Raw genomic sequence first — 18,357 nt, 5'->3', positions numbered from 1 at the left:
AGACATCTGATTAAATTCTCTTAAAATGTGTATTATTGTTTCTACTTTAATTTATCAACTTGGCGTCAGGTTTCAAGTGACATACACTTTTAAATAAATTTGTATATAATAACTCTTACTGATGGTAAGTTTAATTGATATAGCTGTTGAAGTGCTCCATGGATTAGTCGGTGTATAGATTACATTTGTATGACAGCTTAAGTATAACATTACTTAATTTCCCGTGGGCCCTGCTCAGTTTCCTCCCACCGTAATGCTGGTTGCTGTCGTATAAGTGAAATATTCTTGACCACGTCGTAAAACACCAATCAAATAAATAAATAAATAAATAACATTAATTAATGTGGCTGCTCAGGTGTAACATGAATGTGGCAGTTTGAATATAACATTAATGTGGCAGTTTAAGTGTAACTTGAATGTGGCAGCTTGAGTATAACATTAATGTGGCAGTTTAAGCGTAACATTGATGTGGCAGCTTGAGTATAACATTAATGTGGCAGTTTAAGTGTAACACTGATGTGCCAGTTTGAAGATAACATTAATGTGGCAGTTTAAGTGTAACATTGATGTGGCAGCTTGAGTATAACATTAATGTGGCAGTTTAAGGGTAGCATTGATGAGGCAGCTTGAGTATAACATTAATGTGGCAGTTTAAGTGTAACATTGATGTGGCAGCTTGAGTATAACATTAATGTGGCAGTTTAAGTGTATAACATAAATGTGGCATCCTGGCTGTACTGACGTTGCCCTTTAAGTGTAACATGATTGCATGTGGTAGTTTAAGTGTAACATTAATGAGCCGATTAAGTATAGCATTAATGTGACAACTACAAGCACGTTACATTACTGTGTCCGTTGACATGGATGTCTTATGCAACTATAGTGACACATATGAATACTCATTCTCATTGGATGGATGAATTTATGTGGCACGGGTGACAAAGACCTTTATTATCAACTGATATATGCAAATGCTATTGGCGTCAGAACTGTTTCTGTGGATGGATGAAAATCTTTTGTCTTAGCTTCATGATACAGAAAAGAAAAGCATGACAATCAATATTTGTGTCTATTACGCACATTGCAGCAGTGTTTTGTGCGTAATCCTTTTTTTAGAGATGTTAAACCTGCTGACTGAATGAGGAGCCGAACTTATTTTGGGAGATTTGGCTGTTTGCCTGTGGCTATGATGAAAAAAAAAAAGTCCCGCCTTTTTGTTGGGAGTGATGAACTGATGAAAAGTTGGCTGTTTCATTTTTACCAGGCTATTTATAGCTGCGAGATTTGCCATGTTTGGGGTCTAGCCGAATAAAGGCATGTCCACCCACAGTTAAGATGTTATAGTCAATTGTAGGGATGGGGCTGTCAAGACATAGCACAAGAGTCCTGGAGTTTTCACTGTGTAGGTCTTTGAGGCACATGATTTCAACTCATGAGCTCACAAGTATGTATCATGGGTTCTGTACTCACTGTTAACTGTTAAAGCTGACCTTGGGGATAGTGTACTAGAGTGTACATGTTGTTGGATAAAGATGTTATCTCAGATCAATGCACGCCTTACAAGTACAGGTGCCCTTCTACATGTACATTCTATGTGTAGGTCTCTGAGACATAATTACAGGAACGCTGAACTGTATATGGAAGTATTTCTAAGTGTATGTGTATGCATTAGAAATCTTGAGTGCTGTACGCACGACTAGACTATGGAATTATATTTAACTGTGAATATAGACCTTGCTGCATTCTTTTACCACACCCTTTGCAGACACCCCAGAAAAAAAAAGTCATAAGAACAGGCTATTCAGGCAAGAACAGTGGATTTTCAGTTTTATTCCGTTTTAAAATTTTTTTTAGTGTTGGCTCTCCCATGAAAAGCAATAAATTTGGTGTTGCCTAAACGCTGGAAAAGATAGTACTTTGCTGTTGTCAGCTAATGATGATATAAAGGTAATATAGTTGATAATTGGAGCTGCTGAAATGTGGACAGACCACGTGAAAAGAGTGGTGAAGCGTGTAGATTACGTGGCAGCTAGAACATTTGTTTTTTACTTCTTGTTTTGGTTTCCACTTATCTGCAAATAAAAATAAAATAAACAGTACAGACCATTTGTTATATTAAATGCAAGAATCTTGATAAACACCCAACAACTGTCTTTCCCCATAGGCCTTAGCCTATGAGCAATCTTTTTCCCCATTGTGATTGGTCTTGGGTCCTAGGCCTGTGGCAGCTCTTTTCCCCCGAGTGTGATTGGTGTTAGGGCCTAGACCTATGGAAACTCTTTTTCCCCATTGTGATCGATCTTAGGGCCCAGGCCTGTGGCAACTCTCTTTCCCATTGTGATTGATCTTAGGGCCCAGGCCTGTGGCAACTCTCTTTCCCATTGTGATTGATCTTAGGGCCTAGGCGTATTGGTTCTTTCAGGCAACATGCAGTGACCTACTAAAATTACAACATGCTTATGATATGGATTGTGGATTTATCCCCTAGTGACCACCAATTAATGAAGGAGAGGTGTAGTTAGCTGTAGAATTCATTACACAAGATGTTGTATCAATGTTTTGGCCTTTAACTGGAAGTCTAGAAGGATGTACTGTACATGCATTAAGTGTTGAGTCCATACAGGGCTAAATCTATGATGAGAACTGAGAGAACTTGTTTACATATACTGCTGGGGACAGACATGCCTTTCTAATTTAGCATTGTGAACTATTAACTCTTTAAAACCCTGTGCACCAAACCGTTCTGCTGCTGTGCAGAACCCCAGTATAGCCTGTTTTCTTTGCTCTCTTATTTTGTATTGACAGCTTAAAACTGTAGGAAGCCAGTGTATTAGAGAAGGGTGGGTTCATAGTTTGAAGCCAGATTATATGCCTTATCAGAAGCATTGTAGGCCACCATTATTTCTTGAGGGTACATTTTTTGTTTACATTTGCACCCCTCTCTAAGGATACAGAAAAGCATGCATAGAATATGATCGTGTGCTATGGAGGAGTTTCATGTATTTATGCAGCTTTATCCAGTAAGGGTGCATCAGCACAAATCTTGTGCATGTAAGTATTTGAACATACCATTGTTGATAAGAGATAAACTTTTACCACAGACTTGTTTTGAATCATGCAAGCAATGAAAAGGACATGTCAGGTCCATAGATTTCTTGTGGACTTTGTGTGACCATGGAGAAGACAATGTGAAAGTTATTGCTCTTTTACATTGTACATCTTACTTTTTCAGATGTAAATGAACTGCCGCATACGTAAATCATGACATTAATCACGTTAGCTTTATATGGCATTCATCTCAAATCTACAGTCGAATATACTTGTATTTTAGCAAAATGACAACAGTTTCCCTAATTCTCCAGCCTTGTCGCATATGAAAGAGCAGCTTTCAGTGCAATTTTTGCAAACTCTTAATTCAGTTTTGGTGACAAAACTGTATTGGTTGGATTGGCCAGTTTCAGGGCTTCACAAGAAGTATAATGTTATCAGTCAACACAGAATAATGCCTTCAGAATATGCTTGAATAAACACCTTGCTAACATGCGAAAAGGTTGAAGAATTATGTTATGTTTGAAGCATCTGGTATGTGTACTGTGCCAATAGGTGGCTAGTACCTGTCCCATCAGCATCAAGGTAGTCAGTCAAATTCTGTTCTATGTAACACTGCAACTGGTCACGGAAAGAACTAAAAGTTTGATTGTTGATTTGCTCTGAATTGTTCAATTTTCTCCACCCATAAACACTTTAGAGTGTGCATCTTAATTAGTTCAGTGAGGTAAACAAATCAGCACAAAACCGTAACAAACCTGTCCAATAAAAAACTAATACATGCTATATGACAATACATGAATGGTTATCTTGAGGATGTACATTTTAGATATAAATCAATTTCTGACTGCAACATGTCATTGCGTTACGTTTACAAAATGCAAGGCGAGCAAGAAAATTCATATATATTCATCAGGTAGACACGCGCATGTCACAGTAAGAAAAAAAAGTTAGTGTGTTTGAGATTCCATAGTAAGAATCTGATTAGCCAAACTTTAGTCTTATTTAGAGGGAAATAGGGGTGTCTGTCATTAAAAGCGATTTGGTTTGTCCTGGGACAGAACATAGAACTTCACTGACACAAATGATTTGGATTCTTCCCAATACAATACCCCTCCATCGCTAAAAATCATTTGTCTTTGGAGTCTTTGATGGTTCGAGGCAATATATCCATGGCTGGAAGCTCTCCAGAAACTTTGTGGAAGGGCATTGCTCTGCGTTTTGTCTGGAATAATCAATATGAAACACATGTGATATACCCCAAGCCATCCCACTGATACACAGACACTATTTTGTGATCATTTACATAAATTCCTGGCCAAAATCTCTTTCCTGACATGGAACAGAGATGGCCTTTAGGCGTCTTTTTGCCTCAAATGAAGCGGTGCTTAAAACAAATTATTTTCAAGTATACAGGCCAATTGTCTGACTCGAGTAGCCATTTTCCTATCTCCTCTTTGACCTAACTCTATCAATCGTGGTTCTCTGGCGCCTCTAACGTGTCTTGCATTGGAGGCTGAATCCAATAGAACTGAACCTTGCTTCTTTAGCAGTGAGTATATGTATGTATTGTGTGTCACAGTTGCTGCCATCCATGTTACAAATATGGTTTATGGTCTAAGCTACTTGTAGTGATCGAGACATATTTCTTCTGTACTATACGTATTGGTGATGTAACTAATTTCCACCTCACCAACCATTTATCTCTCATTGATGAGGTTTGTACAGTGTGTGTTTCTAACTTATTTTAGTCTGAAGTCCTCACTTTCATTGTTTTAAATAGCCTGTGTTTTCCAGGTTCACGTCTAAGGACTATGTACAGTGCATTGTAATGCATTTTTACAGCTGCTTAATATGCATTTGTGTTTGTTTATATACTCAAATATTATGTGGCATTAACCCATAATCATTCATTCATTCATTCAAGTATTATATTGTGAAGAAGTCAGCTGTTCACGTGGTCAAATTGGATTTATGTACAGCTAACTAGCATTGATTACCCTGTGTTGTCATTTCATGCTTTTGTAGACCTTACACTTCGATCACCATGGTTTATAATGCATGCATGCTCTTGAATTCTTGTTCATTTTGGCTACACTATGCTATAAATTTGGATTTGACCTCTTATTGACTTGGCCAGGGGATCTCCTGTTGTGTCTCATGTGGCAGGCTTTTCTTCTCAGAGTTTCTATCCAGACATTCTCTTGATAGGACGGTTATATCTGATTGGGATTGTAAATTTTTGAACTTTCAAGGTCACCGACATTCACAGTATTCTTTTTTTTTTTTGTGATAAATTCAGATATAAATTAACCAAAATTAAGATTCCTACGGAAAGTCAGGAAGAGTAGGTCATGAACAGCTGATATTGTATATGTGTTTTTTTCTGATCTGTTTTGTAGTTGGTATTTTCGGGCGAGTACACAAAAGCTATGGAGCAGAATTTCCACAAGGAGCACCTGTGCTGCTGGAAGTGTGACAAGCGACTGGTGGCGTGTCGCTACATTGTCAAGGAGGAGCACCCATACTGCATCCCTTGTTACCAGGAACTCTTTGCACACAATTGTGAAGAGTGCAAGAAACCTATTGGACCAGACTACAAGGCAAGAGCTTTTAAACTTCATTACAGTAGTGATTGGTCTGAAGTTAAAATTCTTGAGTATTACATTAAACCACAAACAAATAGAGTCATATGTCATTGCTCACTATGAGTGAAAGTTACTGTATAAAGTTTCAGAGGAATCTGCAGATATTTTTTTTCTGAATTTGTTTTAGGAAAAATGCACTGGCGAACATACAACATTGTAAGAGTGGTGTATTCTTCGACATAGTTGAATGGTTAACTTCTTCTATTATTATGCTGGTGAAAGTAGAAACAGGTTACGGTGACCAGTTAGTTATTATGCGCATCTTTCAAGTGCTGGGTCATCAGAGATCCTGTTCTAAGACTGAGAATTTTCAAGAGTTCCTTTGCTGTACATTGCAACTTTATTTATTTTACATACATGTAATGTATAAAATTTCAAACTTTGCTTTGTTTAGAATTAATATTGTTGATATTTGTTGTTAAACCAACCAACATCAGTAAGACATAAAAAGTTTAGGAGAAATTGGCCTTTATACAGTACATTAAATTAAACAGCTCACCCAAAAGATAGAAAATCTGACAAATGCACCATGTACAGATTATAATTTATTTCTGTTCAAGTAGGTTTGAAAATGGGTGGGATTTTTTTTTGTTAGAAAGTTTAGTTTTGCCATGCACCCATGTGTATTAGGTCCCTTCAGTTTATGTTTGGTATGTGCAAAAAAAACACATAACGATTTCCCTTGCTTGAAACGTCTGTCAGTGAATGGCGGGATATAAAACTATAGTCTAAGATTGTGGGATCATAAAAAGCTGTGAAGCTGTAAACGTAAACAAATTGTCAAATCTAGAAAGTTCGAGATAGTTGCATCATCATGCCCCCAGCTAAGAAGGAACCCTGTGGCTTTGGCATCTGATCCTCATGATGTTTGTGCTATTCTGCTTTCTTACTCACTGATGAGCTGGCTGAAGCTTGACACAAACATAAAATATTTTGACTCAGCCTTGGAGAGAATGTTTGCTTTTTAAAAGTAACCTGGTGTGTTGGATCTAAGATAGAATGATTCAGCACTTATCTCAGGGCTTGGTTACGTACATTTGCTGGCAGGAACTGGATTGTGCTTTGGCCAAAATGAACCGATAAACCAAGACACGCCAAATTACTTAGCCAGATATAGCACCTTTGTTTTTTGATTTGGAGAATGTTCTGTTTTGTACCCACAGAAACACTGCTAGCCATGAGTAAGAGGTTGTGGAACATTCCTGTTAATTACTTGTAGCAATAGCTATCATATTTCTCTATTATTTCCCTGTTGAATGATTTACATGTGTAGTTAGGAATTCTGGTTACTCATCCCACTATATAACAAGTGTAATTTTAGCATTTAAAGACAGAAGTTAATACAAAACTAAAAATTTAGTACACCTTTAATCAACTGATCCAAGTTATCCCTTTCCTTATTCTTCTGACCTTCCAGTTTGGTAGCCATTTTGTATTATCTTTTTTGTACAGAGGAAAACGTTTCAATCTTGGAGAAGTCTTGTTACCATTTTGTCTTCATATATTCTTGTGCTTAGCACCAAAGTTAGACGACTAAAGCTCACAGTTATTGTGAAGTTTCGTCAAGATGTTGGCCAGAAATGGATGGGGAACTTTGAGATTCTCTCCCTCACACCATCCATGCATGGGCGTTGGGTGGTGGAAACAATTAGCATCGGATGACCCATAATTTTCATTGAAAATCGCTTGTCTTTGTTAACCTAGTGCGCATGTCTATACATCAAACCTTCCACCTTAATGATCGCCATCGTATAAGTGAAGTATTCTTGAGTACGGTGCAAAAAACACCAATCAAATAATAAATATTCAGCACATATTGGAATGTTTGTTGTAATACTGAGTTTAGCTCAGTGGTTTACCCCAGGCATTCTGGGGTTCTCCAACCATACAACTGAATGTCCTCATATACATGTAAGTAAAATATTTTTGAGTAAGGCATTCAGCAACAATTAAAAATAAATAAATAAATTGTGTTCTTCTGCTATTAAAATGTTGCATGATTGATTTATGCTGATGGTAAAGGGGTGGTCCTTGCCCTTGATAGTCTCCTTGAACTTTGGCATCTCTGCTTGACTCTTTCAACCCTTTTAGTTCCGATTTAACTCGTTCAGACTGGAAATTCCATGTCATGGTCATTATGTTGCAATTCCGACAAATTCCGGTACAGTTTTGCTGTATAGGCTTTCTGCTGCACACCTGGTTAAGTACTAACCATGCCAGTAGGTTTCATGCATGGATTCAGAGAGAATGTATGATGCTGAGGCTATGAAACTACATGTAGGTACATGGCTATGGTTCATAGTAGCTGTACAGGTGCACAAGATAAGTGCTTAAGACACTAAAGAACCTTGTGGTAGGTAATTTGTCTCTCATAAGTCATAATAATGGCCGCTCCATCAGGCTTTAATCCTAAAGCAGTTTGCAGTCTGGTTGCTTATACCCAACAAACCCGAAGGTTGTTTACACTTCATGTGACACCCAACTGTAAACCATCAGGCAGTTAGCCATCTTGCCTTACTTTGCCAACCTTCCAGGCCTTTATAGTTTTGTTATGGGGGCATTGCGTAAAATGCAAAGTAAGCAGATTGGATGGATATGGTTTGGGCTGGAATCCAAGACATTGTTAGGTTTGTGTCTAGGCCTGTCTATTTATGGTGGGACATAAGTGTTGTCTTGCCTCCAGAGTTGAACCATACCCATGCTCACCCACCCTACATGTTCCTTTCAACAGGTAGAAAAGGGCAGGTCACTCTGGGGTCACACTAGTACTGCCTCTCGAGACAGGAAAATCTCAACTGTTAGCATTTCCAGCGATTGTTTCTTGCTTGCCACAGCTGTCAGTAAACCCTATCCAGATTACAGACAAGAACTGCAACCCGTAGTAGACCTTGTCCTTGGCGATTGTTCCAGAAAAATGTTATTCCTGGACATTTCGTTGTTTTTAGAGAGAGCACAAAGGTTTGGCTTACATCAGACTGTTGTAATATCTCAGCCAGGCTCACGTGGGATTGTACATGTACATGGTAACAAGCATGAACTGAACACTCAGTAGGTCTATACATTCCCGTGTTTGCGTGGCTAGCAAGAACTGTTGCAGTGTTGAAGTTTGCATCGGTTTATGTAAGCAAAGATGTTGCACATTGTCAGGTGGTTCAGAACACCTTGAAATGATTAGTGTTGTAAAGCAAATGTAAACATATGCTGGGAGCCATAAACTAATTGCAAACATTTCCATGTGTTGCTTTGGGCTTGGCTTGTACATAGATGTGTATGACCGCACTGTCAGGACGGCTTAAACAGACGGTAACTGTGATAGATATTGAACAGAAACAGTTCAGAATGCCGTTTTCATGTATACCCAGCTCTTTATATTCAGTAATAAATTACACATACATCTACACTAGTATAAAGTATTTTATTTTTATTTTTTTTTTTAGCTAGACTAAGAGAGACTAAAGGGCTTTTTGTGAAGCTAGATACATGTTTTAAAACAGGAGCATCTGTGTTGAACAGTGCACTAAACATGTGTTTGCACTGTGTCTTATTTTAATATGTTCATGTGAGGCAGGCCTTTACATACAAGATCACAGCGGAATTAAGCTTGCCAGTATTCGCTGGACCGCAGAAAGAATTGCCATCCTGAACATTTTAAGACGAAACTGGCACACGCACATGTAGTATATAGACCTGTTTGATATTTTCATAACGAAATTTGGTCGAGTCATATAAATTGATTTTTATCTCCATGGAAAATTGTTTTGTTGCAGTAACTGTTTTATTATTATCTTTGGCCTAGTTTTTGAAAATGAAGTTATAATAACTAGATTAGAATCATTCCTACAAATCAGAAGTGATGTTTTGTGTTACTGAGCATTATCTAGTCAAGCTAAGGTCATCTATTGTCTGCGATCATATATTAAAATAAGATATTGCTATGTGTTATAAAGAATACCACAAAAATCATAAATACAGGAAACTTTTGTAGCAACTTTGATTTATAAAATTTTGTTTTGGATTATCTGTTTTGTGCCATACTCTAGAATATTTCATTTATGTGTCATAGTCCTGTTGGCAAATTTGATCAGAAACATGCTGACACATCAGAAAGTGAGGGGAAACTGTGCCCCTATGTGGGCATATTTGTGCATATGCGGGTTTATTTTGGTGCATCTAAAGCAGCCATCTGTTCAGTTTTCAGAGCCTATAAATGCTCATCTGTGCTCTTCAGAATAGGTTTCTGATTGCTCCAAGTGACTGTACATCTAGTGTGGTAGCCAGTGGCTGAGCCATCCTGTTGTGCTTACATGCCTAGCCTTCTGTCTTGTCAGAAATAGAACCTTGGCTAATCAAGTTGAAGGGAAAGGTCCACCACAGCCATATGCCCGCTAACAGTCTGGATCAGGTTCAGCCACCCAACAGAGATGATCAGTTGTCTGCTTATCAACAAATGGCTATCTGTTTCATTGGCTGATGCTGTAAAGGATGGACAGGCTTTTACACGCTCCTGCCGCGTAGCTGTTGTGTTTGTAGCAAGGTTTCTGCTGAAGCAACATGTTGATACCCTTCACAAACAAATAAAACAGTGAAAGTAGATAACCATTAAAGGGGGTTGGTATACAGTGTAAATATCATGCCTGAAACAAGTGCTGTCTTGTGTGAAGGGTTCTGTTGTAAAACCCAGTTTTTGCTAAATCAAAAATGATTTGCTTCGTAAAGCAAATATGTTTCTGACGTAACTATATGGTACAAAAGCATTCCATGGGATATAGATCTTGGACATAAGTAAGTTACATCTAGTATTTACTGGAACATTATGCACAAAACTTGTGCATAAATTGTTTCTCTGATATTTTTCGACTGGAACGTTCACTTAAGATACCAATTTTTCATTGAAAAATTTTTATCTTGAATTTCTCAGAATAGTATAATAAAAAAGAACAACAAAAACAAAAGACAGTCGCATGGTTGCATTTGTGCCTCGGAGATCCAGAAAATAGCGTAGTTTCATGTGCATATGTTGGCTGTGGGAAACTCGTAAAACTCCTTCGCCTGTAACAAACTGGTCAAATGCTGTGAAGTTTGTTCATTCCTTTATTACATCACAGGTACTGGTGTATTTGTGCTGGTAAAAAATCTACATGTACGTAATACACAAGCACTGCAGTGTCACACAAAAAAAAATTGATGTATTCTACTGCCAGCGATTTGGACTCCTCAGGAGTTTTTCGTTTGCTTGTTTTTATGTTTTCTTTGATTTTTTTTTCTTTTCCTTTTTTTTTTTTTTTTTTCTTAGCCATTTGCACGTCCTCCCCTGCAATAGGTGCCAGGAGCTGTGCTCAACTATCAGATTGTTATCATAATTGTTACCATGTGGCTGTTTGTATCACTCTGGTTGTACTGTAAATGTATCTCTCTTGTACTGTAAATGTATCTCTCTTCATGTACATGTGTTTCTCCTGGTTCTTTCACAACAGGACATCTGTTGTACAAGTCACTGACACAAACTGTACCAGTGTGTCAGGATTGCATGTATAGATGTTACTGTGTGGCATATTGTATCTCTCTTGTTGTACCGTAAATGTATCTCTCTTCTTGTACTAGTACATGCGTCTCTCCTGGTTCTTTCACAACAGGACATCGGTTGTACAAAGCCACTGACACAAACTGTACAAGCCTCAGGACTGCATGTATAGATTTTACTATGTGGCATATTGTATCTCCCTTGGTTCTGTCCTAAAAGGATCATCACTGGCATGGTACAATAATGGTGACATACAAAATATCGTATGACAAATGTACAATAAAAAAAATGTTGTACGCTGCTTTGTGAAACTGGGCCCTGAGGTCTTGTTAGTTAGTGTATACATGTAATTTTTATCATGTAACTGATAATATATGTATCTCTCACGCTTTCTTTCCCCACAGGACCTGTCATACAAGGATCGTCACTGGCATGAGCTGTGTTTCAAATGCTCTGAATGTCAGAACTCTCTGGTTGACCAGCCCTTTGCTTCCAAGAATGACCAGATCTACTGCGCTGAGTGCCACGACAACAAGTTTGCTGGACGCTGTGATGGCTGCAGTGGGCCCTTCAGGGGAGGTAAGCCACCCTCGTACATGTTCAGTTGCAGAATGTGTATGTAATCTCCTGTATATTGCATATGACCGGAAATCAGTAGTCCTTCAGCAATACAAAGATAATGTGTTGGAATTCTGTTTAAACTTCAACTGGAGTTTTTACCATGCAAAGTTTTTGTTGAGATACCAAGGTTTCTACAAATGAAACATCTGATGCCTGTTGTAGCTATGAAATATACACCAATGAAAATGAAAGAAGGAATCGCATATTCTAATGTGAAGAAAGCATTATGAATTTAACAGGAAATAAAACAAGTTGGTGGATTGGTTTTGCATGCAGAAAGAATATTTAGATTTATTTTCTTATTCTAGGAATGAAGAAGTTTGAGTACAAAGGAAAGCAATGGCACGAGGAGTGCTTCTGCTGTATGGTGTGTAAGGAGCCAATCCGAAACAAGAGCTTTATCCCACGGGAGGGAGAGGTGGTGTGTGTGCCCTGCTATGAGGAGCAGTATGCCCAGAGGTGTACTAAATGTGAAGGGGTGAGTTACAGTTCTTACTGCCTCATTTTAATACAAATCTACCAGTCTCTTTTTGTGTGATTGTTTAAATGATGCTGTGTTTATGAAACTCCAGTGGGCTGCTTATTCGTGTGGTCCTACATGAAGTTTGTGGGAAATAAATTGCTTTCCACCAATATCTCTTCCACATTGAACTAAGGGTGTAAAGCATTGGTTCATATATTGAAATGTGTTTTTTTACTAGCCATAGACTGTTGATTTACAGTGGTACATGTAATTCCTTGAAAACTGATGTCTTTGGTCATGGAAATGCAATATTCTTGAATACGTGATTATGGTGTTACATTAAAAGCAAATAGTAAAACAAGGAATACAGAAGGAAGAATTACAGCTTGGATATCTCTGACAATAACCTCCCTATTTTCCAGGTAATCAACAAAGGTGGAGTGGCCTACAAGAATACTCCGTGGCATAGGGAATGCTTCACCTGTACAAACTGTGACCTCCAACTGGCTGGAGAAAAGTTCACATCTGTGGAGGAGAAGCCCTACTGTGCAAAGTGTTACGCCGAGCTGTTCGCCAAGAAGTGCTGCCGCTGTTCAGATGCAATCACTGGTAAGTTTTTGCAGTTTATCGGCATTCATACTCGCTAGGGTGTGATAAGGATTATTCATGGCTATCTTAAACTCTCTCAAGAATGTTTTGCATTCCAGAACTAATGCACTTTTACCAAACTATAAATGGTTACATTGTATTTTATTACTTCTCACACCTATAACGCTTAGGGCATACAAGTTGTGGATTCAAACCTGGCCTCAGGCAATTTGTAGATTTCCCCCGCTCTCACTGTTTGTGGAACCTTGATGCCAACCCAGCTTGTGTGACCATTAGTATGGTCTAAGGTTCTATGACCACCACTATTCACTGACCAGTGTGGAAAAGTTGTAAAACTTGTAAGAGGTCAGTGTTTTACTCAGGGCACTCCAGTTTCCTCCACCCATGAAACTGACGGTTTTGGTAGTAGTGAAAAATTCTTGAGTAATGAGGTTAATCAATTAAATGAATAAAGAAATATCTGTAGTGTTTATAAAAAAAACTTGTGAGAAACTGGATTTATAAAGTTTACTGAAATATATACCTGTGTCTTGTAATATAGATACCAGAATCTGCAATTCAAAGGAATGAAAGAAATGAAATGGCAATGAGCTGACTCTCGGTTAAGAGTGTTTTCCTTTCTTCCCGCAGGATTTGGAGGAACTAAGTATATTTCTTTTGAAGAGCGTCACTGGCACAGCGACTGTTTTGTATGCTACAAGTGCGAGACGTCCATGGTAGGGCGTGGCTTCCTCATGAACGAAGGCGACATTGTCTGTCCTCAGTGTGGGCGGAGTTAAATCTAGGCAATCAGATCAAAGAGCTGGCCTCTGACGTCTTCGCTGACTTATTGCCATATTTGGGTATGTGATATAACTGTAGTTGTTGTTTTAGGATGCACAGCAAGTTTTTGCTGCAATGTTATGTGGGTAATAAGTTTTGGTTAGTTTCAGCGTGCAAGAGAAAACTGAAAAAAAATCTCTGTAGTGATATGAATTTTGTTGGCAGAATTTTTTAGAATGTCTTGTTTTATGTGTAAAACCATATGTGTATAGCTGAGTGCTACTGTTTTAGTTTTTGCACAGGCTGTTTTTTTTGTTTCTTTTTGTTTTTTTTTTAGTTCTTTATTCCTAGGGTCTTCCAGGCTCTATTTTTACCTTAAGTGCGTTTCGTGTTGTTTTGGTGATGCATGTAGTTTGGGTGCGGTAGAAAAGAAAATCTTAAAAATGATTGCAAAATTATAAAACTCTTTGCTGTGCCATACATTTATAATTCTCATGAGTGCATCTGTACCTTCAGTGGCGGTATATTGTACAACTAATTTGATTGTCTGACTCATTGTTTTTTTTTATACCTGTACTCAGGTACATGTAAGTAATTTTTTATAAACGTTCTCCCATAGATATCCATAGGGGAGAATTACATTCAGTCTGTTAACTACCTTACAGAAATCTTGGTGTTTTCTAACTTACAATCACCATTGTCTCTTAATATACTTAATAAAGCAGGTATGATTCAGAACTAGAAATTTCTTTTACAGAGACATTTCGAAGTTGTTTTGAACTAGTAGTTCTCTTGAACAGAACATTGGTATGACATTCTGAACTGCAGCATTAAGAACTTAGTGAACAGGAACATTTTCTGTAGTTCTGAAATAAAAAAAAATAATTTTGAGCGTCATAGTTTTAGTGTAGTTCTACATCTGAAAATTCCTTGCTGTGTAACGTTTCAAAGTTGTTACAGCTATTTTTGTACTTAAGGAAAAAAAAATCCTTCGGTGGTTCACAGAAGAATTATTTGCTTTTCGTATTGTGTGGATGATGCATCTTTCGATTGAAAATCAAACCTCCCACCCCTGCAGCATTATTCCCTGTTATTTGTAATTGTACAGGTATATGAAAATGTATGTTTGTCAAAAGTTGTCTTGTGGTATGAGCATTTTCACTCCGTTTAAGAGTTGTTTTTTTTTTCAACTTTTTATCTTTCAAGTGGTCATTAATTCATAATCTGTTGTTGTTGTATTCATATAGACTCGATACTATTGTAATATTTGTATACTCTATACTTGTCTGTTCAATTTCCTCACACGAATTGGCAACAAAATACTTATTAAAAATACTAGGAAATCTTATATAGTACAAAATATCTATTTTTTATAGCTTCTGTAGAACTTGTGGAAATCGGCTTTAGCTTCAAAGCTAAGCTAGCTTATGTCCAGAATCGAACATAAGCCAGCTTATGTCCAGAATCCGACATAAGCTAGCTTATGTCCAGAATCGGACATGAACATGCTTTTTAATATCTAGACATGTAATTGGGCCTAAATGTATACATCATTACTAACCATTACTTTGAGTAATGAAGCCTAATCTCTCATTATTCAAATTAGTAAGTATAAATTAGAGTGCAGTGTCCAAAGGCTATGGGGTGTTGAATTTATGCGTATTTCCGAAGGCTTGTGTGAAAATTAAAGTGTATATTGGAAAAGAAATTCAGGCTGCTAGTAGCTTAGATTTTCTGAGTTGCAGCCACCATTAAAACCATACTTACGTAATGACCGTCAGTCATGAGCTTGCTTGTTGGATGGTTTGTTATATTATTGTCAGAATACTTTCCCAGTCCAGTTTGAAAGATTGTTTGTGCCTTCATTTCCCAGAAGACCACAGATACTGGCAATCATTAGATATGAAAATATTTCTTTTGCCCTTGAGAACAACCCGAGTCCACTTTTTTTGCGATTTCATTTTTTAAAATAATTGTATGCCGTTGTTTCAGTATGGACTTAGTAAAAGAAGGGAAAGTTTATGGGTCATGGGGTGTCATTGTGTGATGTGTGAGCCATTCTGGTCTTGTCACAGATCATTGCTGGTGACGTCTCACCATAGTTAAGGCTTAACATAATTATAAGAGTTCAATCAAATACCAGTCCTTTACTTTATCAAGTTCTACATCGCTTGTGTACTCGTGATAAAAATACTCTGGACTATTGCCAGTGAAACCAGGCAATTCTTTTGGTGTAGCAATTTTGCTCTGTGTATTATTTTGATTCCGCAAAACTGGCATGAGAGAAAGCCTGGACAAGAAGGCAAGTAGTTGGACACTTTAGCAGAGGTGACTACAAAATAAACACTGAGTGGAGATTTGCCTGTAACTTGCCACGTAAATCAGAATACCTTGCCAGTGTCAGTGACATGCAGGCACAAAATCTTACAGCTATTAATGAAAAAGCCAAAACTGAAATATCATCATTATAGGATAATGATACTGATGACATTTTGTTTTCAGTGTTTTTTTTTTTTTTTTAAATAATGGTAAAAAAAAATGTGAGCTATATGTAATCCGTCATTGTGCCTTGGTTTTAGTTTAAGTATGCATGTATGTTTCCTGCGTGATGTACAATACAGAGACGTATGTTAAAGTTGATGGAAGTTGTCAGGGTTTAACAGGCTTTCCCTATAACAAAGCCAATATATGTGTGGTACAGCCTAAAAATGGGGAAAATTGTTTTTTTCAGAAATTTATTAAGTATGCAGGTCAATAGGTTAATTAAGTACAAAAAAATCAGTTTGCTTGAGACTTTCCAAGTTATTGAACTTGTTACAGGCAAATCAGTCTGTATAATTGTTAGTTGCCAACATTTTTTCTTTTCTGAACACACAAATTGCTCTCGGGGTTAATTTCCACGTCATCAGATCAGAAGACAGAGTAATTGAATCATTTTATGCCAAGGTTCACAGCATTATTAATTTTTAAAAATAAAGTTTAGAGGGTTTGTACTGTTTTGTAAATAAAAACGTACCCGTGAAATTGCAAAAATGATTTTAGCTGTGAACCTATTTGCACAGAAAACAGTGTGCTGCGTAGAAATGTGTAAAATGTACAGCTATAGTTCACTGTATAGGCTGTAGTGTAGTCACCTCACAGTTGGGCTGTCAAAGGTGATGGTTACAGTTGACAGTTGTTATAGCGCGACTGGTCTCTCCATACCAAAATGGTATCCAATAAGGACCAAATGTCGTTCCTGTAGACCTTTTGATATCTATGCAGTTGTTCCTGTACCACAGCGGGTGGTAAAAGGCTTGTCTTTCTCGTTGATGTGAATGCTTGGACTGTTATTCTTGCCTTGTGGCATAGCTAGCAGCTGTTCATTATGCGCTGTTGTTTTCTTGTTTTTAATTTGACTGGCGATTTTAACAAAAATAAAACTGACTGCAAAAAAAAAAAAAATTGTGTTTGGTTGTTTTTAGGTTAAAACTATATTAAAATATAGATTTCCTCCCCCATCAATGACTTTTCATGTAAAGCAACTTCAGTAGAAGACTTTCGACTTAAGGAAGCTGCACATGAGCTGTGGAAGCGGATCCACAGGGAATGTACACGCTGTAACTAGTGGCAGTTTTGTTATGTTTGGCAGAATGTTAGACAATGGATCTGCAGATTAGAGTTCAAATCCTGTTATGAGCCACCCAAGAAATCCTCTAATCATACATGTACCTTATATGGAGGTGCAGTTAAAGTCTTGGGTATGGCATAATTAAGGATTGAACCCAGAATCTATCCACTTCACTGCTATCAGCACCTTTCTGCTGGCAGTCAGTACAGTACAATATGTGCTATCATCAACCCAGGGCTAATGCGTAAGTTGTGGCCGTGGTCTTTTTCTGTACCATTAAAGCCTATGAGATAACATACATTGTAGACTATGTACCAAATTTACACATGAAGAAAAACACATTGAATGAATGAGAAATATATACATATTTATTATATATTTTTTACATGAACTCATCCTTGTCCATATTTCAGTGAAATAAAACTGTGAATGGTTGTTTTGAACAAAACATTATCACATTAACATCATGCAGTGATAATTAAGAATTGTCCATCTGGATTAGTTTGGTTATACCACAGAAGTACGTGTATCAGGCCTGGCCACCCACCTGAACACAGTGTACCATAGTGATTGACCAGGGCTACATACATGATGCATCATTCACGGCCATCGCTATATCGCAGTACAAGCAAAAGCGATCTGACTGTTCTGACATACCTGTGTTCAGGTTTGCCTGGTCAGTCTCGATACTGACATTTACTGTGTTGCCTCACTGGGATGCAAGGCATAAGACATTGATGCCCCAACCAGTCTTATTTAACTGACACTAAAATAATTAACCAGAGTTTGTACATATCTCGCTTGCCACTCAGAACGAGAGACTAGATCAGGATTGCCAATAGAGGAGAGTCGAGACCAAACTCCAATGTAACAGAAGACCCACTGTATCAAATGACATGTAAAAACTGTTAGGCATTACTTGTTGACACTAATTTACTTATCTCACCATTGTCTCACCATGTTCCAAAGGCCCAAATTACACCCTTAGCTTCAGGAACTTTAAAGTTTAAACAAAAACAAAACATTCAGCTTCTCAATGTTATCCACTGTGGATCTACCATAGATAGATTTGAGG

At 37.6% G+C, this 18,357-nt stretch overlaps 1 protein-coding gene across 2 annotated transcripts in view; it reads left to right on the top strand.

The window, feature by feature from the left end:
* LOC135461785 (four and a half LIM domains protein 2-like) overlaps positions 1–15,121 on the top strand; it is a 58,803-nt gene extending 43,682 nt beyond the window's left edge. For both annotated transcript variants that reach the window (XM_064739016.1, XM_064739017.1), the window contains exons 6-10: positions 5,451–5,651; positions 11,622–11,796; positions 12,147–12,316; positions 12,724–12,910; positions 13,541–15,121. In XM_064739016.1, coding sequence (XP_064595086.1) covers positions 5,451–5,651; positions 11,622–11,796; positions 12,147–12,316; positions 12,724–12,910; positions 13,541–13,689 — 882 coding nt within the window. In that variant the 3' untranslated portion in view covers positions 13,690–15,121. The remainder of the gene's footprint in view (positions 1–5,450; positions 5,652–11,621; positions 11,797–12,146; positions 12,317–12,723; positions 12,911–13,540) is intronic.
* Positions 15,122–18,357: the final 3,236 nt, after the last annotated feature.

Source organism: Liolophura sinensis, chromosome 1 (genome assembly GCF_032854445.1).
Source record: "Liolophura sinensis isolate JHLJ2023 chromosome 1, CUHK_Ljap_v2, whole genome shotgun sequence".
Lineage (NCBI taxonomy): Eukaryota > Metazoa > Mollusca > Polyplacophora > Chitonida > Chitonidae > Liolophura > Liolophura sinensis.
Note: the sequence above shows the minus strand (reverse complement) of the source record. Positions and strands in the feature narration are given on the sequence as shown.